Below are 26,967 nucleotides of genomic sequence, written 5' to 3' on the forward strand. Positions count from 1 at the left end.
TTAACGATAAAACAGATTTCTCGCATGTACTCACGTGCATTATAATCATTAATCAATTTAATCCTACAATTTTCCTCACGAAGTTGTTTATATTTCTCCAATTTCGATCAATTAAAGTACATCAGATATTAAACTTTGTGTAATTAATGCGATAAAATTTCAATTTTCAATCAAGCGTTAGAAAATAAGAAACGTTTTTTTTTCTTCTTCTTCTTTACCGATTTTTAATAAGAACTAAAATAGCAAACTAGTTTCAGATATACCATTCTCGAGTATCGGAACCAAGGGTTGTATTACCTTTACTTTAGAAACTATAGAGACAGCACTCCACTCGAAGTAAGTATATATAAAATAAAATAGAAATACTTCTCAGGTTAAATTGAAATATTAATATGTAAAAAAGTTTTGTAATTTTTAGGAGCAATTCCTTCCTCGATTCTTGCTTTCGGTATTCTTTTATATTCGAGAATATAAATCGTTGTACACGAATTATTATACATATTCATATGGACAGAGGACTCGAGTGCTTTATGCAATATTACAACACTACCGAGGGAGAACTAACGAGACATTGAAGCTTCGTAAATTCTATTTGAGTACCTCATTTATTCCGTAATACATCATTTTCAATCTGCCTTCTTCACCGTAATCTCTTCTTAGAGAACTATAATATCTCATTTATTTCCATTTTTAAAATTTCAATGCCTCGTTACTCCCTTATTTAATTCACCTACATACACACATCGATTCCGTATTATTTCAACAACATTACATTCCTCCATTAGCAACATTACTACATCCTTATAATTTTGCAAATGCATCTTTTGCACTATCGCGTAAATTTAAAACTTGTTCTATTCCTTTTCAGAAAATTCTCTTCAAATATATTTTCACACGATATTCACAGAAGTCAGAAGTTGATGGTAAGTTCGATACTGCATTCTGTTTCGAGAGAAATCCACAGCGCTCGTGATTAATGATCGAACGATGAAGTGCAATCAACGAAGTTCGTCAATTTATACCGAGAAATATTTACTGTTTCGCATTGCTGATTCATGCATACAGCGCCGCGGATGTAACAATTTAAACAACGATGGCGCGCGCCCCGTTAACACCGATCTGCTACAATATGCATCACAGTGCTTAAGGTATGCCGCGCTCCATGTTCCCCAGCTTTTCGACAAATTAACGCCAGTGGAAACCGTGCCGACCGAACATGTCGCATCTCACCGATTCATCTCTCTCTCTCTCTCTCTCTCTGGTTATATTTTTCTATGCAGCACACATGTGAGTATCTTTCTCTTTCTTTTCAATCTTCCAACATCGTGAAATTTTCCATTCGATTTATCAACATACATTGTTATCACTCTCTTATATTTTTTTCCTATTTCCATATACAGCAATTATCTCTTAAAACTAAATAACTTTCAGCGTCATCTCATATCATCCTTCTAACTCGTAATATTTAATTTTACCTAAAACGCCATCGAGAAAGAAATATAAAAGATAAAAAAAAAAAATACACATGGATTTTGATCAAATGGAAGTTAGAAAAAAAAAAAGAAAAAACAAATGTAGAATTTGAACGAGCAAAACTTGTTACTGTTGGACAAACACAAGTTCGAGCGAGCGCGTAACAATCGATTTGTCCGATTCATTTACGGATTATTTGTACGGAGAATATGCGCGTTCGTTCTTGACGCAACGCAACGCTTCTATTTAGGGATGCGAAATAATAAATGATCGCAGAGAGTGAAGTGCATCCGAGGCGACAATTTTCCAGCTGCCATATGCCGCGCTCGCATCCACGATCGACACGAAGCGAAAACGCCTCGCCTGGTTGTTGCGGACAACGCACGTAGCCTAGCCGTTTATCAATCGCTAATCTTATCGGCGAATCGCTGCAAATCTTTGCCGCGGTAAAATTCGTTATTCCGTCCCCGTTATAAATCTGGCCCCGTTATCTCAAAAGAGGAGAGAAAGAGAGAGACCGTGCCGGATCTATCGTCTCTCGCGCCGATTTCCCCTTTTGATCCACAAAACGATCCACCAGACGGGGGATTCTCGTCCATCGAATCACTAGTCTTCGAAACCGAGTCAATGAAAGTTTACAACTAGTTATACTAGTTTTATTCGTTTCGTTTATTTATTCATTCATTTTATTTTCTTCCTTTTCCTTTCTTTTTGCTGGGAATAGATGGTATCCCAGGATTAAGGAATAATGGATAATGCCAGTTATCGATGGTCGAAATCTTTTCGTGTAACAACAGTCGTGACTGATGGACAATGAATCCGAAGTCGGTCCGTCCGGCTCGCCTCTCCTATTATTGATCCGCCAATATTTTCCATTCAAGATCGAGCGTGCGGGGATATCTTACTTCTCGCTTACACGGAACATTGACACACCGAGCCGAGAATGGGATTCGACGTTGAATCGGAAATTGCAACAGTCACTCGTAGCCAATGATTTATCGGATACCAGATATCTTTTGCATTACGCTTACGGATTAAATTAAGTTTCGTTTTAATAAATGCATTCCCGTTTCTATCCGTGGAATATAGGCATAGTCTCCCTTCTTAATGGGGAAAATGTGCAAGGAATAAGAAAGATTTAAATGCCTTCCCCTGGGAAAATGTTTCGTAAATGATGATTTGATATTGATCTATCTCGATTCCTTCTTTTATATTTTTTTTTGTTCTTTTCACGATTAGATTTCAAAAGTTAAAGGGAATGTAATGCGCGCAATGTGAGGAAAAATAATATTATTCGGATTAATTATTCGAGAAATGATAAAATAAAGGAGGAAATGAAAGATTAAACGTCTCGTTGATATTTAATATATGGGAGTGTCAGTTAATTGTAATTCATAAACGAACTTATATCGAATTGAAGCAAATAAATAAACAATTACGTAATAATTAATGTTCGTTTAAATGAGAAGAAACTGGCAACTATAAATGGGGAGTTGAATAATTTTGTCCAGGAATTTCATAAATTAACTGAGGAATTAATTAAATTTCGTCATGCAAAAGATAATTTTAATAAACACGGAACGCGTGTTAATAAAAATAAACCGAACGTGGAATTTTTCGAAACAAAAGGGGAAACGAGGGTTAAAAGATTATAAAAACAATCGTAAACAATCGATACTTATTTTTCGATTTAAAATTGATGTGGTTTACGGATAAATCCGATAATTCCCATCGTTATAATTTTTTTTTTTTTTTCTTTAGAGAAGTAAATTTTCCTTAATCACACGAAACGAATATCTCTCGAATCATATTTGCAATGACCGTACAATAATTTAATTACCCGTTTTTATTATCTTTCTTCACCAGAGATTTCCTAGATTTAACGGAAGCTTACACTGTTTACAATCTGAACGAGAGCTTAATTTCCATAACGATCGCTCAAGTTTAAAAAAAGATAAAAAAAAGAAAAAGAAAATATTCGTTCCTCATACTCGGTAAATTTTCGTAATTGCAAACATTAGTTACATCCACGAAATATCTCGTTCCCACGGAATTTACTCATCCCGATAATATCTCAAGTTAGAGCAGCTTAGGATCGTTTCACCTCGTTCGTCCTTCCTCCCATTTCTACCCTTTATCTCGTCTCGTCGGCGACTTCTCACGAGGGAACGAGGATTTTTTCATATCCAAAGGAATGATACAAACGAGCTCGTAGCCGCATAATTTGCCACATTCCTTCGCGAACAAACACCGCGTCGCCGTATTTATAAACAAGACGCATCGCCCCTTGGAATTGCCGACCTGCATATTTTGCGCACGAGTGATAATTTTCATTTCGTTTAATCTCGTGGAAAATATTTTCAATTGTTTTAATCGCGGAACAAAAGATGAGGAGATTCGTCGTTCCAACGTGTTTTTCGTTCCGATGATTTTCGATTTCTGAATCGTCGTAAATACTACGCAAAAGTAACTTTGTAATTTCATCCATCCTGCGAAATGGATGAATGTTAATACAATATCGCACGCTCTGTTCGATTTAACAAGCTTTCGAACTCGAATTTTCGAAACAAATTTCGAATTTCAAACAAAATGAGGTATATCTCGGTTACCTCGTACCTTTGGACGTAGCTCCCCAATGAAATAGTCACTGTCAATTGTGAATATATAGACGTAAACAATACTATTTCACTTGAGGAGAAAATAAATTTCGAATAACATTTAACTGGATCGATCGGTGAGAATTAATCGAACGGCGCATAGATCGAAAAATGGGAACAGCGAAGAGTAAGGTTCGACCATACCCCGATCGGTTATTAATTCTATTCCACGGGTTTAATTTATTCACGGCAGGAAAAGCGCGCAGCTGTGTTTTCGAATCTAATTATCCCATAAAATTCGTAAGCGCTTTATAATAATAATAATATATGCTAATAATAACATATGCATATTACGAATTTCAATAATATAATATCGTGCTATATATATTCTTTTCGATTATACATTACGCTTCATCTTTTTCGTTTCTTCTTAATTCTTTGAGCAAAGAAGAAGAAAATGACCACTTACCTGAGGATAATCCCCATCCTTCATCTGATAGTCGAACACGTAGAAATACGTCTTAGGCAGTGGTTCTTTCTCGCTTTCGGGAATCGGTGCTATATGAGGATTATTCGGTTTCTTCGTGTGCCTTAGGGTGAAGAGGTCGCCAGTCTGCACCAAAGGCGCCACAAATTGGGCATCGCTTAGCGCCTGGACGCAGGCGTCCTTCGTGTTCACCGGGTGCTGCACTGTCCGCTCCCAATCGGTGTATTCATTCACCACCTGGCCCAATTGAACGATAATTCAATCAAACGATAAACGTTATGGAGAAAAAAAAAATATACAGGGTCTGGACGAATAAAGTGTAAAAACGGAGAGTGATTTCTTGTGAAAAAATAAGAAGAAGAAGAAGAAAAGAAATAAAAAATTGAAATTTTTGATGTCCTTTTTACGAGTTGTGAACAATTTTTTCCATATGTTTAAAAAATACATATTATTATTATTATTCCTAATGTGAAAATTATTTATTATTTTAAATAAATAAAGTTGGGCATTTTGGAGCTTTGATCGAATCAAATATTTGATTAAATTAATTCTGAAACTATTTCCACGAATTATAATTTTCTCTTTTACTTTCCGTGAATATCGAAATGCATGATAACGCTACAATTTCTTTTTTTCATTTTTCATTTTCATTTTCACATCTATGAAAGTTCATCGAAATTTTTTAAAAATTTTTCGATTTTACAACGAATCGAATCGAATAATTTTATTACTCGATATTTTCGATATTTGTAAAACTAAAGAAGAGGGAGGGGGAAAAAAAAAAAGTTCAATTTTTTCCCCCGCTAAACGTATAACATTTCCATCGAACTATTGAAATTCGAAGCATCGATACACGCTGGAATTTTCCTGGTTAATATTCGGTTTCCCATCTTTCGATACCGAAATCGGCATTTAGATAACGGTCCAAATAATCAGACACGTAGGCGAGATATATTTTTCAGAGGGGTGGGGGAGGGGAGTCAAAACCACGAACCACGGAGTGGGGGCGACAAATTATTCCCAGGGAGCATTATGAAAACTCATGCCAAACGGCCGTGAAATAATCGTTGGAATCATTGGCTTATCGAAATTTATGAAATATGAACGATTCGCTCCCGTTAAATGCTTAATCGCGTGTGCAAAGCGTTTACCCTTTTCTGTGGATCGGTTTATCGTCCCTGTTTTCCGTCATCGTTTCGTTATTCTTTTTTTAACGCGATCGTACGTATATTCAATCATACAACCGACGAGAATATCGAGAAACAAGTGGATGATGACATAATTAGATTAAAAGAGAGAGAGAGAAAAGAAACGAAAAATATGATTCAAGAAAAGTTATATTAAGAGTAAGTAAACAGAGTTGGAGAAAGATGTCCCTTGGAAGCGATCGGAGAACTTCTTTCGAAAGATTTTATTCAAGATTCATTCCAAGTTTGTAACTTTTACATTTCTTTTCTTTTTTTCTTATCATATCGAGAGAGATATTTTAATTTTGCTCTTGATCCTCTTAATTTTTGTCTTTCTTTTTTTTTTTTTTCCTAAATTGTTTCAATTCAAATGGAAAACACTTACCGTGTAAAATATTTCCGTCAGATGATACACGTACGCGTTCCTCACGTACGTTCTGATGATCCTGTCCCTTCTTTCGCCCTCGAACCCTTGCTGTACATCCTTCTCCGCGAATTTCCACAACGCTTCGCTCGTGGTCACGCCGAACAGCAAATCGTATTTGTTGTTACTCGTGATCGGGGCACCGTGCTCCGCTTTCTTTGGCAGCGGCCTGTGAAACGAAACACAAATTCCTTTCTTTCCTTACTGTACTCTAAAAAAAAAAAAAAAAAAAAAAAAAAGAAAGAAAAATGGGAGAGAAACAAACGAACATATGGAAACTATAGCGTACAGTCATCTTCAACGCGTAAATCTTCTTTATATCGCCATTATCGTTTACGTGCTTTGCTGATAGCGATAAGAAATTTCATGCCTCATCGAAACAACGGGTATCGTTGTAAAGTCGTTGATGTACGATTTAGGCTAACGTTTCCAAAAAAAAAAAAAAGTATTCGAAGCACGGTGGAGATAGCAGAGATCGAATGGACTTTGCATAACAAACTCAAATCATTTACAATCTTAATAAACTACGTCTACGATGAATTCAACTTGCGTTGGGTATTTTTTTGTTTGTAAAATTTAACGAAGAGGCTGTCTTGATGGAACAGGCTGAAGAAAATGATGAAGACGATAGATTCGTGATATGATATTAAAAAAAAAGAAATAAATTTTTTAAGAAAGTTATTAAGCATTCAGAAATAAATAATCGATGCTTACCCGAATCCTTGAAATTCCGGGCCCATGTACGAGAGAAGATCTTTCTGAAAGTCTGGCTTGATGACCACGCCATCTACACTGGGCCCAAACGCGCTCAAAAATGTCGGCGGTTGGATATTGACTTTCATCAACTCCTCCAAACTTCGATCCCGAAGGCAATCGACGATCAGTTCGTTGTTCTTGAACAAATCATTCGGAATCGTGCAATTGACCGCCTTGGCGAGTTTCAAGGCGTAAGAAACAGGATCCTCGACCACTGCCCACGACGAGAGGGCGCTGCCTGATAATAGAATAGCCCTCTTGAACAGACCTAATTGCAAAAAAAAAAAATTTGCGTAAATTTAACAATGAAGACCTTTGAGGAATTTTTTATAAGAGAAAAAAAAATATAGGGTGTTAAATTTTGATCGCAGAGTCTAGTTTAGAGTCTATTTAAAGTAATATTTAACGTTAATCTTTAAGCTTTGATATATTCTAAAGAAGATGTTGACATAAACGTGCAAGAATACTTTGTCTTAGTTTTATTTTTAATTGGAAATGGGATACGTGTTTCTCCCTCTCTTTCTTTCTCTCTCTGTTTGTCTTTTGTTTTTTATATCTTTGTAGGAGGGGAAAAATATTGAAGATAAATATCGGTTTTCCTTGTTGATCGTATGACATGCATTAAACGAGTATATTCCAACTATAGTTATAGAATGTAGAGTTCCAGAAAATTCTCGAGAAGAAACTTATTTCTGATTTTCCTTTCGTCAACAGAACCAATGATGTTTTTCCACTACTCTTTGAAAATCTATCTTTTTAGAGGAAGAGAAATCAATTTGTAATAAGGATAGCCGTCACATTCTTTGATCTCGGTTCGTCCACGTTCGTCAGTTCAAATAGAAAACATACGAAAGCTTCTATTGAATAGAGATTCGAAGAAAACAACTATTTACTATCGAACCTTTTAAACTTGGGTCATTGTGTTCGAATCTAGAAAATAAGAAGATCAAAATCGAGGAAACAAATTAAGATATTTGAAGATACTTTAAAAGAAATTAGACAATGTTTTGAAATGACAATGTTTTCACCAGTTTCGCCGTCTAATTTCATCGTAACATTTCTGGTAGTGCTGTATGCCGATAAGCCTGCTTCAATAATTCTTCTACACGGCCAACTCTTTCGAAGAATCGAACTTCGGTGATTAATATCAAAGTGCTTGGCGTCGAGGAGGAAAACTACGAAAACTTCCCAAACTAATTAATTTGTTGTATCGAATAAGCAAAGTTGCAACAAGTTCTCCACGAGCACCATATATTTCCAACCATGCACAACTTTATCGACACACTTTTTGCAATTTATTAATTAATAATCATATTTCGAATATAATTATTATTACTCTTCGACCTCGTTTCAGGAACGAACAAAAATATATCCACGAGTTTTAAAGGAACGATCGCCATCGATCGTTCGAATCGAAACGAAAGTGGAATGAGAAAGAGGCAGAATCGAAGAATTTCAAAAAGGTAGAAATCGTGCGCCCAGCCACATCCATCGATCGCAAGAAACAAAGCTGTTTTCGTTAAGTTGCCTCAATTAATACGTCTTCCTGTGCCTCATCTCGCGACCGACCATTTATCAAGACAGATTTATATCAGCAATTTCGAGCGAAGCCTCCGCTCGAGAGAAGCCTCGTCCACGTTTCCTCGTGTACGGCCAATATCGAAGCTCCGGGATCGACGAGGCTAAGCGAGAAATTCCAGCGTGACTGGGAACGCTCTTTGGAAAAGAAACGAGGGCGAGGGGAACGAACGAGGGAAAGAAACATGGAGCGTGGATCGTGGACGTTCCGCGGCCTCATAAAGGAGGAAAGTATTTTCTAATAGCGTATCGCGATACCCATTCGGATAGAAGAACGATATTTCACGCGCGTACCATGCCGAGAATTCTTCTTTCTCGTTTCTCTGCCTATTACAGTTTATCCTTTGTAACACAATTTCTCGTTTAGTCGACCAACAGGAAATCGTCTACACCTTTTGGATTTCTTTTAACCCCCTTTTAAATATCTCCCCTCCAGAAAGTTTCTTTTGTGGTTTTAAGAAGTTTCGAGGATAATTCCTTCTCTCCCGGAATTTTCTTCCGTGTTCTCCCTCATCTCTTTAATTTACTTTTATAATTCGCTCATTCTTTCCTTTATCCCTTCTTTCTTTTTTTTTTTCACGCGTTTTTTCGAAGACCTTGGAAAGAATTTAACCTTGTCTCCATTCGATTCGTGGATCATCATCACTAGATCTAGTAATAAGGTCATCGAGGTGGTTTTAAAAATTAATCCCCCTAAGAGGAGACTTCTTTCCTAAGAGGAACATTAATAGATTTCGATTGTTTTTAATTAATCGGGAATCGAAGAAGGATAAGAAGAATCGATTTTCGAGAAATTGGATCTCGAGAGACCTCGATACACATAAGCTCGTTTCCTTCTGAATTCTTCTCGAGAGTCTCGTTAGCGGTTCGTTCCACGGATCGAAGGAATCATCAAGGAGAAATATCGGATCCCTCCATCGAGAGAGAAGAGTCTTGACGACCGGCCGCCATCTCGTTATTTATGGCATAACGATTCTTCTTTCTTGCACGCGACTCGGCTATAACTATTATCAAGCCCCAGGTTAATTGTTCCAGGCCAGGAAGCAGAAGTTTAGGTACGAAACAAGGACGGGCAGAATTTAATCTAACCGAGTGGAACTTTATAAGAGATCTAAAAATAGTTGGGCGGCTCTTAGTCGAATGCGGATTTTTATCGTGTTACGCGAAAAACTTCCCAAACTTGCTCGAGATTCGTCGAGATTACTTGGCGAAAGTCACAGTCGATCGAATAAACTTCAAACCCCGAGGACGAGAAAGAAAGAAATGGCGAAATTAAACGTATTCTCGGCGAGTTTGATTTTCTGTTGATCTATGGACTTTTCGAGAGTTCCTTCCGACGGATCCGATTCCTCCCGACGAGCACGAAATTGGTATTAAAATTAATCCGATCGATTTTTAAGATCCAATTTTTATACCGCTCGTTCTTCTCTTCGATTAATGAAAAATGTAAAATAACAAAATTTCATTCAAACAATCATCTTTGCACGAAGATTTTCATTACGACAATACTTACCGTTATTTATATTGCATCCCTCGTTCACCTATTTCTATCGTCGAACACACATACGTCTAGAAATATTCATAATTAAACCCAATTTCGAAACCCAAAATGAAGAAGGAGGAAAGTGAAGAAAATGGGAAAAAGAATTGACAAAAAGAGTTCGAGAAAGAGAGAGACGAAGCGTTTTGACGTTTAAAATCTCGCTCTCCTTGGCGAGTTTCTCCTCCTCGCGAGGGGAAAAAAAAAGCGACTGACCACGCACGACGGTCGGGCTGATGGCGAGAAAATGAACACAGGCGGCTCCAGTCCCTTGACCCATCAGCGTCACGTTGTTGGGATCGCCGCCAAACAGGGCGATGTGCTCGTTGACCCATTGGAGCGCCGCGATCTGATCCATCAGCCCGTAATTCGCGACCCTCGCCTTGGTCTGGGGCGCCATGTTGGCGTTGAGAAAGCCGAGCACGCCCAGCCGGTAGTTCATCGTCACGATTACTTGGTCGGTGTAGCTGGCCAGCACGCTGCCATCGTACGGATTTCCGCTACCCCAGTCGTAGCTCTCCCCGTGGATGTACAGCAACACCGGATGCTTTCTACCGTTGTTCTCCGCCATCCCTGCGAAGAAAAAAAGGTCTTCTTTCACCATCTCCTCGGATAAAAGAAAAAAATAAACACCCTCCCCCTCCCTCGGTGAAAAGTAGCCGGGATCCACGATTTTTTAAATTTCCTCGAAACGGAAAACTACCTACTGCCCGAGGTAGTATCTTGTATTTTTTCCCGAAATTTATACTCTTCCGTGTTTGTACAATTTACACTATGTTTTCGAGTTACACTGTTTTTTTTTTTTTTTTTTTTTTTCACAAAATCGACGATCGTCCAAAGTTTATTGTATCAACAGCTCGCTAGTCACCGGCCAATGTTTGCGCCAAACGATCGCGAAAAGAGAAACAGTTACAGAGAACTCTGTGCTCCGTTCAAGGTTCCGTTTTTGTTTCCCCTTTGTTATCGCCTTCGTCGTCCTCGCTCGAGGCTCTATCTTCGAACCAGACGAAGGGAGGACGATGGCATTGTTCCCAGAGAGATGTCTGTCAGCGATTTACGTCCGAGAGAAGGGAACAAGGGAGAAAAGTGGAGGAAATATATATATATATATATAGAGAGAGAGAGGAAGAGGGAGAGGCGCGACATTGGGAGAATTAACCTTCGAGACGGAGAGAATGTCGGGACGTGACGGTACGTTGCGGATATGACGGGTCGCTAATGCTTGCTCCGCCATTGTCGCGTGGTTCCGCGTGGCAGAGAGGCGCCGCGAACCAGCGCCGCGACACGTGTCGATTTCGTGGCCGCCGCGTAACACCACGCCTCGCCGACGGAATGTAACGAGAAAACGCGCTGACCCGCGCTCCATCCGACACGCTTTTTTGATTAGAGGCTGGGATGTTTTGCGGGGACGGGCGCGCCCTCTGATTGGACGCCGCCCCGCAAATGCGTTCCCGTGTCGATCGTTTTTTCTATGGCGCGGAAATTGCTGGTCGAATCGATACCTGTCGGAAGAATTGTTGTCGGGGTTGGAAAGTCTGCGGGAAAATATTGTTATTGCAAATTTGTGCGTTTTCCACTAGATTTTCTTTTTCCCTGAAAAATAAACATCGATCGAAACGTTGTATATTTATATGTGTTATATATATATGTATATTTGTAAATCGTAAAGGATTTATAGCAAACATGTGGTATGAAGTAAGGTAAGCTTTGTTATTCCAGATCGTATGAATGCAAATGATACGTTTGTACGATGCGCTGTATGTGTAACGATGAATCGCAAGAGAGGAGATAGGCAGTGGTACGAGTCAATCGTAAAACCGACTATTGTATTATCCCTATGGATCGTGAATGAAATTACACGAAGCAAGTTATACATCATAAAGTTATCAATAAACGAAAGATGAATTGTAGGGAATATATTGCGAAATATAAAGTGAACTCGGTGAATCGTAAGAGAGGAGATTGGCACGAGTGGGTACGAGCCAATAATCATAAGATTCCACCTGTATTATTCCGGATCATAAATTACTTTGCATCGGTATTTTACTTTATCCGTCGATATATTTTATCAGGTATATAAAAGATGACATTATCAAGAGAGAGAAAAGATGAATAGGTACGAAAACACGGTAAAATGTGGAATATAAAGCGAACTTGAGATTAAATAACACTCGAGATGCTCGATCCATTTCACGAGAGAAAAAAAAGAGGAAAGAAAGGAAAAGGAATTTGAGTAGTTCGCCTATTTCTTATCGTGCCGAACACCGACCCCTATTCGAGCGACAATATCAACGTCCAGGAGGAACGAAGGAAGGAAGGAAGGAAGGAAGGAAGGAAGGAAGCGTTAAAGAAAGCGGCACGTGAACGACCCTCGACGAAACAAAGACCGATGTTGACCGTATGTCTGCTCCTATAGAAAAGTTGCAGCCAGGGCTGAACAGAGGCTTGCAGCGAAGGGACGAGGGGCGGTTGGCAAAGGGGATTCAAGCTTCGGTCTTCGCCTCACGCTTCAGAAAATATAGAGTCTGGGACAGTTCGTCGCTCCGAGCGCTTGAATAACCGTGGACGGCTTCACTTTCGACCGAAAAAGATTTCTTGGTTTAACCAAATTTTCATCTTTCGAGAGTCATTTTCGAGAGAGAAATATGAAAAAAAAAAAAAACCAAACGTGCATCGTTTAAAATATTCAAGACACGAAGATCGGTATTTACGTACGAATATCTCGGCCGTTGAATGAATCGTCGTGGCCAAGATGAAAAATCCACGTCACGATTTTCATTTGCCTCTCCTATTTTTAATTTCCTCTCGCTTTCTCCATCAGCCGGAGCTTGTAAATTCGACGGGCAATGTATTTTTCATTGAACCGACGCCAATTTTTTCTTTTTATTAAACTAATTAGAAGCGGATGAAACGAATATTTATAAAGCCATCCTTATATACATAATCTTGACTCGAAAAAGCATTGGATTCGGATATAGAAACACGAATTTCCATTTCTTTTTTATAATCATCTCAATTTTAATCATCCCAAAGATTCACAAATCACGATGCCTCGTTATCGACGAATATCAAGAAGCTTAACAGAACACAGCCCGTCTTGATAAGGAGAATTAGACGGAGATCTCGGAGTAATAAAAATAGCTATCAAGAAGGGGCAACATCATTTCGAGCTCGTCCCATCGATAATTTCCCATCCAGGAGATCGTAATATCAATTAAGAAAACACCGATCCCCTTCCCCTCCCCTTCTCCATTACCAATCACGTTCGACTCATTAAACACGGCTTTCAACAATCGAGCGGATCAATCGCACACCTTTTGCTCATCATCATCGTTACGCTCTCCCTACCTCTTCCGTCTTTCTAATGGGGAGAGCTGACGCATGCCAATTCCACGCCTCTCCCCCCACCGAATTCCGCCGTTTAATGGCACGCAGCGAGCCAATAAACCGCGTGGCAACTCTCTCGAGACCCGGCTCAAAGGGGATGACGCTCGGTTTAGCCCCGAATAGCCCGCTGATGCACGCGTTGGATGCGTCGAAAAAGCGGTCGGTCCGTGGGTGCATTGTGTTGCGGCCACTGCAATAATGCGCCGGTTCACTCCCACGATCCACTCTCTCCACTTTGTTCCAGCGAAATTAAATTGCTTGCCGCGCTTAAGTAGCGACCCCCCCTCCCTTCATTGCTTCGAGCGGAAACGTGATTACCTCCGAAGAGGTTACCTCCGAGGCTGGTAGGTAGATCGTCGATGGGGGTGGGTGAGGTGGATTTGGGGGCCATTTATCGTGGCCTTAAACGGAATTACTTTTCGTATTGGCGGCGAAATCGAATTATAGGCGGACGAGCGTATATTTTCGCCGCGCGAATGGAATAATCCGAGCAATTCGTGATCAAGTGGTACAGATCGACCGTTGATCAAACAAGTAAGTATTGTTGTACATTCTGTCTTTCGAAACGAAATTTTCTAATTTTTATTCGCAACGGCAATTTTGCATATAAATAAGTTGTAGATCTCTGAGATCGAGGAAACATTTTCACGGAGAAAAAGAAAAAAAAAAGAGGGGGAGGGGAAGGAAGGGAGGGAGTTACAGCTATAGGAAAGCAATTCTCCACGATGCACGGTTCCATCTCCGCGCTGTTTACGTTTTGAAATTGTCGGCCAGTTTCATTTCCAGCAGATTTTCCTTTCATTACTTTCTTCTCGTCGTACTACGCGCTAAACTCTTTAACTCGCACTTTAACTCCTTTTTCCCTCCCCCCGTATTTCTACCGTTCCTGAAATCATCCCAGGATCTTAATCAAGTAAGTACTTCGTTGTGAAAGGCGAAGTTACCAAGAGGCGTTTAGCCGAGTCTCGCGATTCGACTATAGCCTCGACGTGCACCTCCTGCAAACATCGAGTTTATTAATGCAATCTGCGCGCGTCTACTCCACCGCGTGCATTTCAATGCATCCGTTCCGCTTCGATTTCGATCGCTGAAATTATTTATCATACCGATTATTTATCCAATAATTGTATCAATGAATGTTCCGTTCCAACAACGCTCAGCGGAACGGCCAATCTTTCTAAATTTCTCGCAGGGAATAAAAAATATAATCTCCTTATACCTCCTCCTCCTCCTCCTCCTCTCTTCCCTCCTTCTTTCCGCGCAATAGAAAATTATCGGACGTATTCAACGTGGCGCTCGACGTCTTAATTTCTCCGCCAACGGAAGTAAGATACTTAGAGGATGGTGGAGATAGATCCTCGTCGATAACCTTTGCACAAGGGACTGGAACGAGGAAAAGGGGCGAGGATCCCCTTTTCCATTCCGGGGATAAGGGGAACAACCGTGGAGAGTTGTGGGGATGGCTTTGTCGTCCACCGACAAAAGACAAATAACTCGCCTTTCATCTTGCCACCTACGGAACCGCAAAAAGCCATTCCGAGTTTCGCCCGATTCCGGGCGCCGGACGGACGCCGGACGTCCTCTGGATTTCGTTCTTCCTTTCGCGAAAGTCTCTCGTAAACTGGGACGAGTTAAAAGCAGTTTTCACGGGCCACACGTGGACAGAGAGAGAGCGAACCGTAGGCCTCGAAAATACGTTCGGTCCGCCTTTGATTTCACTCCGCACACGCGATCCCGAAAAATCCGCTTTTCCACCTTCCGTTTCTTTCGCTGTCTTTTGCGAAGAACCTTTGCGAAGAATCGTCGACTTTCCTTGCTTTCTTCTTCGCCCTGTGTGTGTTTTTTTTTTAAAGTAATGAGAAAGACAACGATGAAAACAGGAAACAGGCGATCCTCGGTTGGTGCAACGATTGTATCGGTATTTTCAATCTGCAAGCCACGGGCGCTGCATTACCAGTTGCGAAGTTAGATCTTGCGCGGTTCATTCACGAGATTCGATCTCCATAAATACGGGAAATCCTGTAACACGAGTCTTTCTTCCACGGTTAGAATCTGCGAAAGGAAGAAAACAACGCATCGAAAATTTGATTCGCGCTGCGATTCGGTCGGATCGAATCGGTTAACGCCGAAATTTCAGAATATTTCAGAATGGAAAGATTTACCTTTCCCCCGGGGCAATTAACTTACACGCCCAACACGTTCCTCTCGGCTAAACCTTTTAAGCTCGAAACACGTATATCCATACACCGGTAGCGAACCGGTTTCTTCTTCATTCAGTGGATAAACTGCCAGGAACTAGACCCGCGGGGAGCAGAGAAAGAGAGAGAGAGAGAGAGAGAGAGAGAGTTGGAAAGAAATATTCTCCAGCCTTAAAGAAATTTGCTAACTGAAGTAGCTGCGAGGGTACGTTCAGGAACGTTCGTGCTTCCGGTCCAACGGACTCCATCAAAAGCGGTAGAGTTTCTTCTCCTTTTTTCCATCTCTTTCTATTTGTCTCCCCTCCTCTTTCTCTCTCTCTCTCTCTCTCCCGTTCTCCAGTCCCTCTTCTTTGGCCCGGTCGCAGGCAAGTAGCGTTGCATATTTGATGAGACGTTTCACAGAGTCCTTTCAACCGGCAACTTCGCCTGTATTAGCATAGTAAACATGGATTTACGTTATGCCTATGCATTCGCGCGGGGATCAGGCAAAACTTAGAGCTGTGCGCCCGGCTCTGCGCTGCGACTTTAGCTAACCATTCTACTCATCGTGTGCGTGGGTAGGTATATAGGCCTCGACTACAATTCGAAAGGATTTCGATTCGACTCGTTTCGTCCGTTCGTTTTGTTTTTTCTTTTTTTTTTAAAATCTTTCCAAGTACGTTTGATGCACGTTTTGTTTGGAAATCACGTTTAATCGGACGCAACGAGAATCGTATAGCGGAAGAAACTTCGAGTTTTTATCGTGGAAAGTTCTTCCCCGATTCGAAAAAATGCTACCCTCCAAAAAAACCTATCGAAAACCACGATGGAAACTTTCTCTCCCAGAGAACAATGGTTGTTCTTTTCCCTTTTTTGTTTTTTGTTCCTTGTACAACGGTTTATATATCATCGAATTCGATACAGGATTTTGGATTATTCGATTCGAATAATCGTTGACCGATTAAAATATTGCCCGTAAAGCTAAATAAACATCGGAGGATCGTGCATTGTTAATTCATTAGAAGTGGGATAATACAGGATAGATTACTACCGGTCTGATAATATTTGCAACAGATTTACACATCAAGATAATACTTCGCCGATATATATATATCCGAGTAATATCATGGAATTAATCAATAATTATACGATATTCACAGGTTGTGTGTTAGTAAAACACATTATTTTACGACGAATATGTTAACCTAAATCCGTGTGTATCACTTGAAAATTTAATTTCGACTCCCTGTAAATCTCTGTATTCCGCACGAGACGAATCAAGACTGATTCATGGTTGAATAACATCGAGAGATTGAATCTCTTCTCCGAAAAATGATGCGCCTAAATCCTGAAATAAAAAGAAAAACAAAAAAAAAAAAAGAAAAAGAAAAGGGAAGATCGCTCGTATCAATTATCCCTTTCGAATCGACATTGTTACAACCTTAGAAGAAAGGAGGTTTTCCATACGGCGCGGTGGTAGTCTAATTCCCTATTTGCATGAAACTGCAACAACAATGTCTCTGTGTACAGTGGCAATCGGGCGAGACACACCGTCTCTACAGTGTCCTTATCCTTGATTGGATGCTGGCCGGAATCGATGCGACCCGCTCTCTCTCTCTCTCCGTTCCGTTTGAATTCCCCTGCACTCTGTCCCGCTCTTACACCCCTCCATCCCTGCACTCTGTGTACACGGAGTTACACGTACTTACACGTCCCATCTCGGGGATTCGTGTCGAGCACGCTTGCTCGAAACGCGGCCTACGATAAAATTAATCTGTTTTCGTTGCGGGACGCGAGTGATTCGGATCGAGTTGAAAGGGAGGGAATCGATTAGCGGTGGTAGGGGAAAGTGGGGTCGAGTGCGATTGTTCTTCGATACCGGTTTCGATTAGGATCGGTTGGCTCAACCAATCGTGTGAAATAGGTGTTCGCAAAAGTTACGATTGGCCTTTGGCTCGAGGGTTTCAGAGTTTTATCGAGCGGGGGAAGAATGTTTGAGCGGCGTTAGAGCGGCGGTGGAGGCGCGGTAAGCCAATATTTAGTTTAGAGCCGGCCACTCTTCGGGGACAAGGTGAGGGGTGGACCCGTTAAATTTCGAAATCGAATTTCTTAATCGAAGGATAATCGACGACAATAATCGTTGACGAGACGAAAGAGGAGGAGAAGGAAAAGGAGGAGGAACGAGAGAGAGAGAGAGAGAGAGAGAGAGAATGATGGCCGATCGAGTGGAACGAAATGGATCGCGGCGTGGATAAATAGAAGGAAGGAACTGCGATCCGAGAGATGGTTACGAATCTAAATATTCAAATTTTGAAATTACAGTTAAAACTAATGAAATCTTAATTACGGGTATTTGAATAAGCCCGAGATTTTGAACAGAATTACCACGAAACTTGTTACATCGGAATACATCTATAAATTATATTTTTGCCATCTGAACTTGCTCGTTCATATAGAAATATAGATAAGGAAACCCTGTACTCGACTAAAGATGGACTTTCCTATCTCACGGAAATCCCGTCTTGCGGAAATATTTGGATCATTCTGAGTTAATCGAAATCGATCCGTAACTCGGTCCAACGGATAATCGTTGTATTTGATGGACAGAAACGACTGCTATATTACTCTAAAAATAAAAAAAAGAAGAATGTATACGCGCGAGTAATCCTTCCAATTAATAATAATAATAATCGTTTCATCAACTATCTCTAATTCCATTTACTTTTCACTCAGCCTCCGTTAAGCCACATTCTGGATCCTCGACCCGAATATATTTCAAGGGAAATAAAGGCAAGCTATAAACGGTCAGTTTTTGATAGAGGGGGCGAAGCGTGCGGTTCACCAGAAGGGTGAAACTTGGCAACGAGAGCAGGCATGGGGTCCTCACTTAATTGAGGTCGCGTAATTTAAGTTAAGCAAGTCGTAAAGCTCGATTCGTAATTACATGCATCCGTTATGCACCAACACCGCCTCATATTCGTGCGTACGTGTGTAATCGAAAATCGTTTAATGGCAGGAAACAATGGCCGTTTACCTCGCTAAATTGTTTCGCTTTTCCTCGTGTTTTCTTTATTTTCTTTCGCATACGCGAATTTCTATTCCCTTTTTTTTTTTTTCTCATTCTTTCCAACAGCCGTCGCTGGTGGATATTGGAATCGCACGAAATTTAATTGAAGCTACCGGTGCACAAATTCACGTTACACTTCCGCCATCTATTTGTCTTTCCGCGTTGTCCCTCCTCGTTTCTTATTGGCGGCGGTTAATTTTCCTTTCTCGTTTCAAAAATTATTCAAACTCTTTTTAGTTGTCGCAATCACAACCGCGGAACGTGGAATAATTTCCAAGGATATTTCCAACCGTGAAAAATATCGGTGAAATTTGCAAATTTGCCAATCCGCGTGGCCAACACGCGATATTCATCCGATAACGAATAGCGAAGCGAGTTTTCAGAACGTGAATAATCTCGTGGAAGTGGATTCACGTGTTTGAGACAATCTCAAAGTACCCAATCTCAGCCACGTCTCGATTGAAGCTTACACACGTGAGAGGTCGCAGCTGGTTACACACAAATCTATCTAACTAGTCCGTTGTTTCTAATGCTTCCGTTACCAGAATCTATCCCGCAAACTCGGGGAAACACTCCCTCTGGCGGTTGTCAATTGTTTTGTCCCCCCTCCTCTCCCAGTATCTCTCCGCTGAAAGCCCTCCCGCTTTCGATAATTTCCCTGATACTTTGTACAACTTCGTGCAACAGCTGATTACGGGAACAGAGAAATTCGAGCGAACGTTAACAAATTTTCTCGACAATCGCGGTTCAAAACTTTGATAATAAATGGAGGAGGGCACTCTTGATGTCCCTTTTCAAAATTAATTCATAAATTTCGAAGGTGTACATCGCCACTCAAAATCCAAATCCATAAACGTTCTACGATATTATTTATTCTATTTTTTCCGAACGTTCGTTGCACGAGAAGAGGAAACATTCCTTTGCTGCGAAAATCCAAGAAGATTCTGGAAAGTTTCGTTTCGAGAGCGGGAATGAGGGAGGGAGGGAAGGGGGCGCGTGGACGATCGAATTGCCAAGGCACGTCCCGAGTGCCAAACCTCAGGTTTGTCCGGGCTTATGCGCGTGGAACGCCGCAGCTGCCTAAATCCGAATCCGCCCAACCGCTACGTGCGCCCCTCTTTTCTCGTTAAACGCTTCCCGCTCGAACCCGTGCTCTCCAAACGCCGTCCCTTCATTCGCAACGTGCGTTTCGAGGATGGATGGTATACCTTTTAATTGGAGATGGAAGTTTTCCTCGACCGCGGAGAGCGAGTCGTTGAGTTTTCGGGAGGGGAGAGAACGCGGAAAGCCACTTTTCTCCGTCGTTGAAAGATTTTGACAGGAAAAGGAGCGTTCGATAAGTAATGAGCTGGACGAAAGACTTTTCTTGAGGGGACAAGCTGAGCTAAGATAATGGCAGCTTAAGTAATAAGATTCTTTTGTGCTACGCGACCCCGATCCTCCTTCTATTATGTCGTCGAACTTTCAGTTTCACAGTATGAGTATGGTGATTAACTTTGAAGAATACAGAGGGATGAAGGAAGATTTTTTCTTCCTGTACATATCGTATAATCCTTTTCACAGGGATGTGAATATTATCGAAGTTGCAAAATGAGGAAAAAAAAAGAAAATGTGTACGACTGTGAATGTAATTATTTCACATTGAAAATCACCGTGGAAAATAGACGTTTCTTTCTTGTTCAACGAAAGGTGAATATTGATATTCCTTTTAATCGCAAGATTTTCAAAATTCCTTCGAAATGATCAACGCGTAGCGTATTTCTACAGCGTATTAAAATGGATAATGAGAATCCGGAAAGCCTTCATTTTCACGGATCTAAAATTGCCCGTGGCTATATCTTTCTCCCTCCTTGGAAACGAGACGATCCTATGGGATCGTCACGTAACAGTCGTAATTCCAGCGAAAGTTCGATTCCATCGGCTTGTTACGTTTTTATGCTCGATTACGCGATAACCATTTGAGCATCGATACAGAGTTCTCTCATAAATGTGCAACGTATATACGTATACACGCGATATAGCACGGTTAACGATCACGGACGATAAATCAATTAGCCGACTCTCAACGCGAAACCACGAGGCTGCACTTCGAAGGGAGAATACTTGGGCGGGCAGAGAAACGGAAGGAAAAAGAAAAGGGAGGGAGAGAGAGAGAGAGAGAGAGAGAGAGAGAGAGAGAGAAGAGGATAAGGTGAGGATATCGATTTATCGGCGGTTTGTTAAATTTTATTTGCTCAGAGTGGTCGCGTTTCTCGTTGTCCCGCTGTTATGGACTTTCCGTGCAGGTTCGATTGGTTATTTTTATGGCTTTCGGGCTCGGTTATTTGCAAACGGCTCGGATTCTTTTTAATCCAGATAAAAGTTTTTCATGCCCCGAAATTGCATTGTAAAAGAGATTACATCTGTTGTCAAGCGGGCCCTCCTTTGTGTGAAAACAGAAAATTCCAAGATCCTTGACAAGAATACATACTTGTGAGAAAAGATTTAAAAGATTCGTAAAATCGCTCGAGAAATTGCTTCTCCTATTTTTCTGAAACGATTAAATGATTTTACGTTTTACAAATTAAAATTAGATATGGATATCATTTGGTGGAAATCGAAACTTTGAAACGATAATTTTTAATCGGTATATTAGCAAGAAAATTCTAAATTGAATCGTACGAGAGTAATTCACTTTGAAACTGTCGGCAATTTCGGTAAATCACCAGGCAATATCAACCTTCTTCTTCTTCTTCTTCTTCTTCTTCTTCTTCTCTTCCTCTTCGTGTCTGGGCTGGCCGTTTCAAAGACTCGATGTTTCTTCCGCGCGTTGAAGAAGAAATAAAGAAGAGAGGGGAGGGAAATTTGGGATGAAGCGACGAAGAGGGACTATAAGCGGGGGAAAAAGGACGGTCGAATCACACTTTCCACCCGAGCTTGGAAAACCACGTTGCCGCTGGTTTTATAGGGATCTTAACCTCGTCAAGGTCTTAACTAAAAGCGTCACGTAGTGAAGTAAACGTGAAGGAAAAATGGTGGCCGTGTTCCTTATCGTTTTACATTGCCGTAAAATGAATGACGCCTTCGTGTCACCCTCGAGAAAATATAAAATCGCACGGCACACGATCTCCGTTTATTTAACGGAATCAATCTATGACGATTTCGTTATCTCCTTATTTCTAGCTTTATCGACTGTGATATTATGCATAATATATATATATGGATGGTAATATCGGGCTATATCTAGGGTTTGAGGTTTATCAATTAAACGGCAAGGAATGATTTATGAAAAGTTGCCGGAAGCGAGCCAGGGTGCGGTATGATTCATTGAAATATAAAGCACAATGGAGAATAGTTCACAGGGCTGTTAATTAATTCCTAATCGACTTCGCAAAATCGATTTTGGATTTCACTCGACCCGCGAACTATTGGATTATTCCAAAGTCAATTAGTCAAGATCGATGCAAAATTGGCGGTGATGTTGTATTTCAACAAAGAGACAGACTTCCGTCGCAATATATTTCAACGTCTCTCGACATTAGTCGGTAGAAAGAGAGTTTAATTGTTTGAACAGGAATTTAAAAATTGCCCGTGAATTCTAGTGTTTTTTCCAGAAAAAAAGGAAAAAAGGAACGGAACGAATCGAAGAAACGCTTTTAATAATTTTCGTCGCTTAAAATATCATTTTGAAAGTTTTACGCGTGTGTTTTTTAAAATTAAAAAGGGGGTAAAGAAGGGGGAGGGAAAATCAATGCTCGATGGCGTAAGAACAATCGTGCTGAAAAAGGAAAACCAAACGCTCTGTCCAAAGGAAAACCACTCGAGTGTTCTTCTCGTAGTCTCGTCGTTCTCTCGATAGAAAAGGGGGACGATAAGATCGAGCATTGTTGAGCTTTCAGACAATTCTTTGCTTACAGAGGTTCGGTGGAAGTCTCCTGTTAGCCAACCAGGACGATACCTCGACTGTTCTCTTCCTGCCTCGCGTCCTCTCTCAACGATAAAATGGAATTATGGCGGAAAGATTGTCGAGTGTGACTTCAAACAGAAGCTGCTATATATCTGCCGGGTTGGACAAGCGAAACTGCTACTCCCTCCACCTCGTTCCACGCGGTGAAAGATCGCCAAAAGTGTTTTGCTGGTCAACAAACCCAAACTTTCGATCCATTATTTCTCCATTATTCTTTTCTTTTGACGACAACTTGGGGATAATTAAAATTATCATTTATTTACGAGCAATGAAAACACGTAGTAAGTATTTCTTTGAGACATCGAGCTGATATTTAATCTTAAAAAAAAAAGGAAGAAAGAAAATTTAGAAAAATTGTGCGCGCGCGCGCGTATGTGTGCGCATTTGTATCGATCAACGCGACACGAAAGATTGGAAAAAACGTTCCCCTGGTATTCCCCTCGAAACGATTAATCGCTATTTTAATCCGAAACACGTGCACAAAGTTTTATTATTCATTAAGAGGAGATCGAGTAAAAGGATGAAACGAACGTGTAAATGTAACGCTAACAGCAAAAGTCGTCGGATAAAAACTCTCTCTGTGTAATAACGAGGATCAATAACGATAGCAGATATTAATTAAACTAATCCTCATCCGTATGGAAACGTATATACTTTGTGAATATTTTTGTTACACAATATCGATCGGTTCAATTAAAACGACAACGTGACGTGAAAATGGACAAATTTCTTTCGGATATAATTTTCTTTCGAACACGGACAAACCGATTAAACTGTCCATTTCTTATAAATCTTCGCTTCTTTATTTACACACATTACACGTTTAATTTGTTTGACCATTAAACGGTCTATTCTATTAATGGTCAAACGAATGGAACACGAATATTCATAATCGAATAAGTAGTGTGAAATAGTTATTATACAATTTGAATAAACCGATCATTCGAGTCAACGTTGACTTTAATCAAGACGGAATTAAGTTTTCTCCCTTTTGATATTTAAATATTTTAGAATATAAATCGACGTGGATGACTGCGTACGCGGAGCGCGGCGAGTAACTGAACATGTAATCAAAGCCTTATTAAACTTCGCTCACGCCTTTCGATGAATAAAATTTATTCACAATTTTGAACGATTCTAATTCGAATGGGCCGAAGCTGGAAGTATTCGATGCAGCCAATATTAAATAAACGTTGAATATTCATTCCACGATATAATATCCGCTCATGTAAACCCCTTCTCCCCTCCCTATTAATTTCTCTCAAATTGACGAACTCTTCATAATCAACTCTTCACTCCGATTTTTCATCCATTATGATTTATGAAATAGCTTCGACGTGGGAACGCGTGAAACCGTTTCCTTCACGAGTGAATATTTGCGACAACTCCTCCCATTCATTCATCCTCCCTCATATTGTAACACGAATCACCGAGAATAAATCGAAGCAACGAATGAAAATTCAATTCAAACGAGAGAGGGGGAGAATCGATAATGCAAGGGATAAAAGTTGGAATAATTAAAACGCGGGTCATCGCACGGTTTAACGCGAGTCGAAACGCTTTTGTTGTCGAAGCTGAATCAGGGGAAAAAGAGAAACGTGCAAGCGCAACCGGTCAAAGAGCGGAATCGACAAACGGCGGATCTCTGGGACGGTGTTAATTAGTTTAAAAGAAGAAAAGTGATGAAAATTGCGAATGATTTCGTACGGATGGATTAAAGGATAAACGGAGAAGAAAGAGGAGGGAGAAAATCGTTCGATTCCGTGTAATAAGCAGAATATGTTTCGCGGAATTACAAGGTCGGACGGTATATTATATCACGTTCTCTCACCATCGACATTTGCAAACTTTATCGGCACACACACGCACACGCGCTAACGCGGAGGGAACAGCGTTTACCTTGGCTCCGCTTTATCGTAACGTAACTGCGTTAATGGAGTTAAAAGTAATTACCGGCCCTGTCAAGTATGCGACGTATAGTTACGTGTTTCTACTTTCCTCCCCGTGGAAATTGCACGACGATCAAACGCGTGGACGAAAAGTAAGGGAAGAAGCGCGTAAAATGGATCCCGAGTGTTCATCTTGGGATAATTCCTGATCTCTCAAAGGAAAGATGTTTCTCCCTGTTTCGCTGCCTCGAAGGAATGCGTTTTGTGGATTGCTCGAGAGAGAAGAAATAAAGGCGCGTAGAGAATGAGAGAGAGATTCTGCCTCTCGTTCTCAGGGGGTCATAAATACGTTATGATAGAACTGTCGTGGTTCCATTTTCACGGAGACGCACACACATCGAGCTTCGAGAAAGCATTCGAGAACAATTCTATTCGTATGTTTGTAAATATATAAAAGTAAGCACGATGAAGTGAAATTGTAAAATTATATACATCTCTTTATGCGTGATTCTATATCAATGGAAAATGATGTATCAAAATGCTACGTGAAAGATATAAATTCGAGTGATCGAAACTTTTCATTAACGTCCATGTTGAAACTAATTACACGTAATAATGTAAAACAAAATTACTCTGGATATTCTCTGGAACGAAAATTTTACGCGAGATGTATTAAAATTATGCGGGAAATAATAGTATTAGATCCGGGAAAGGATATATTCGCCGAGGAGTCATTAGTGGCACCTTGCCCGCCGTTCCAGTAGTATAACTCGTCACTAGCCCGACGGTCCTAGGTAAACGGGCAAAGAGCGGTAAAACCGTTGTAATAACCAGCGTAGCTCGTTAAATACGCTCGTTCAAAATCTTGCAGCACAGAGGAGGTGGAGAGGGAGCGGCAAGCTGTGTTAAAAATTTCTTTGGTCAAGGTGGATCAGAGAGGGGAAGAAACGGGACGAAACGTGGACGAGGGCGGTGGAAAGAAAGAGTTTCCGTGAGCGGAATGGCAAATAAGACGCGGTGGGGCAATTGGAAGGGTCGCGGAAAATAAATAAGAACGTAGAGGAGCAGGTGGTGGCAATCAAAACAACCGCGAAGCGGAATAAAATCGGCGAATGCAAATTTACTTTCGGATGCGCAAAGTTGATTATTGAATTGTTTATCTTCCTCCATCTTACAATGTTTCGAACAATCCCATCGTCCACGATGTCCGTTTCATGAACATCGAGACAAGAAACCATTCTTCCTCGATCGCGTGCGTTTTATGGAAATTCGATTCGATCAGATTTCGAATCTATCTTTTGTATGATCTCTCGCGATCACGATACGGTTCGAGATTCTTCGGTGTAATCAAGGTTGTCGGAGAGAGAAGAGGTCGGTCAGTTTCTCGATCGACCTTGCCTCAGCGAATGCCTATCGAATTCACACCGGTTGGAAACTATATTCTTCGATACAATTTAACTAACGACGCCATGGAATCGAATATTTGATTAACGCGAGCGAGTATAATACGCCCCGACAAATCGATAACGAATTCGACTCGTGTTCGACCACGTTTAAAACATCGTTGGATAATCGCAAGTTATCACGAATTACTTCGACATACCAATCAATATAAATACTCATCGACCGATTTTTCATTCTCGCAACAAAATTCGCTCGCGTGATCATAAATCGCTTCCTCTTAATTCCTTTCGAAACAATTATTTTTCGTCGGTTGGCAAACTTGATTCAATCGTCGAGTTTTTTTTTTTTGCCGTCGCTTGGAAATCAATGGAAATGATAAAATTGCTAGGACTCGAACGAGGACTCCGAGACGAGGAGAAATGATTCGAAGAGGAGAGAAATCACGTCACGATTTTACTTAACCGGAATGCCATTAATTTCAAACCGCTGAGCATTCGCTTGGGCGGCAATTATCCCCCCGTAGGAAAAACATGGGGAAAAACAGAACGAGATATATTCACCCTCGTTTAAAACTTCTCCCTCCCCGTCGGTGTATTATCCATCGCCGCTTTTTGCATTTCATTCGTCATCTCGTATCCTCCCTTGTCTATTTCGTACTTGGTTCGAATTCCGTTTATGTACTTACACACACACACACACACACGTATATACCGCGCGATTTAAATTACAGAATTACATGGAAATTCTTTTCACTTGAAATTCTGACCGGTGTCCGATTCTACCGTAACGAGAATTAATTCTCCTGTTATTAATTCGATATTTAATAACACAATATATAGTATAGAGAAACGGCTCATTTATTTTCCCCCGTTCAAAATTCTAATTTCGTTTACAGGGACACGAGAAACGCAAAATATTGGAATTTTAGCCGGCGTAATAAACCAAATATTAACATTTCACTCGTTTAATTGCGCGTGTTGGCGCAATTTCCCGAACACGCTTGGAAAGCATACTGTCCCTTTCGTAAATAAATCGTGCGCGCACAAACGTATCAG

The 26,967-nt window shown here is 40.6% G+C and overlaps 1 protein-coding gene across 5 annotated transcripts in view; it reads right to left on the reverse strand.

The window, feature by feature from the left end:
* Nucleotides 1-26,967, reverse strand: part of NLG-4 (neuroligin 4) — a 213,339-nt gene that overhangs the window by 93,751 nt on the left and 92,621 nt on the right. For 3 of the 5 annotated variants that reach the window (XM_086905431.1, XM_012493043.3, XM_086905440.1), the window contains exons 3-6: nt 10,259-10,615; nt 6,883-7,192; nt 6,130-6,337; nt 4,540-4,794 (exon numbers count right to left, since the gene is read on the reverse strand). In XM_086905431.1, coding sequence (XP_086761557.1) covers nt 4,540-4,794; nt 6,130-6,337; nt 6,883-7,192; nt 10,259-10,615 — 1,130 coding nt within the window. The remainder of the gene's footprint in view (nt 1-4,539; nt 4,795-6,129; nt 6,338-6,882; nt 7,193-10,258; nt 10,616-26,967) is intronic. The other 2 variants (XM_086905447.1, XM_086905433.1) reach the window with 2 other exon arrangements.

Source organism: Apis florea, unplaced genomic scaffold (genome assembly GCF_048593485.1).
Source record: "Apis florea isolate Af1SG1 unplaced genomic scaffold, ASM4859348v1 contig_1615_pilon, whole genome shotgun sequence".
NCBI lineage: Eukaryota > Metazoa > Arthropoda > Insecta > Hymenoptera > Apidae > Apis > Apis florea.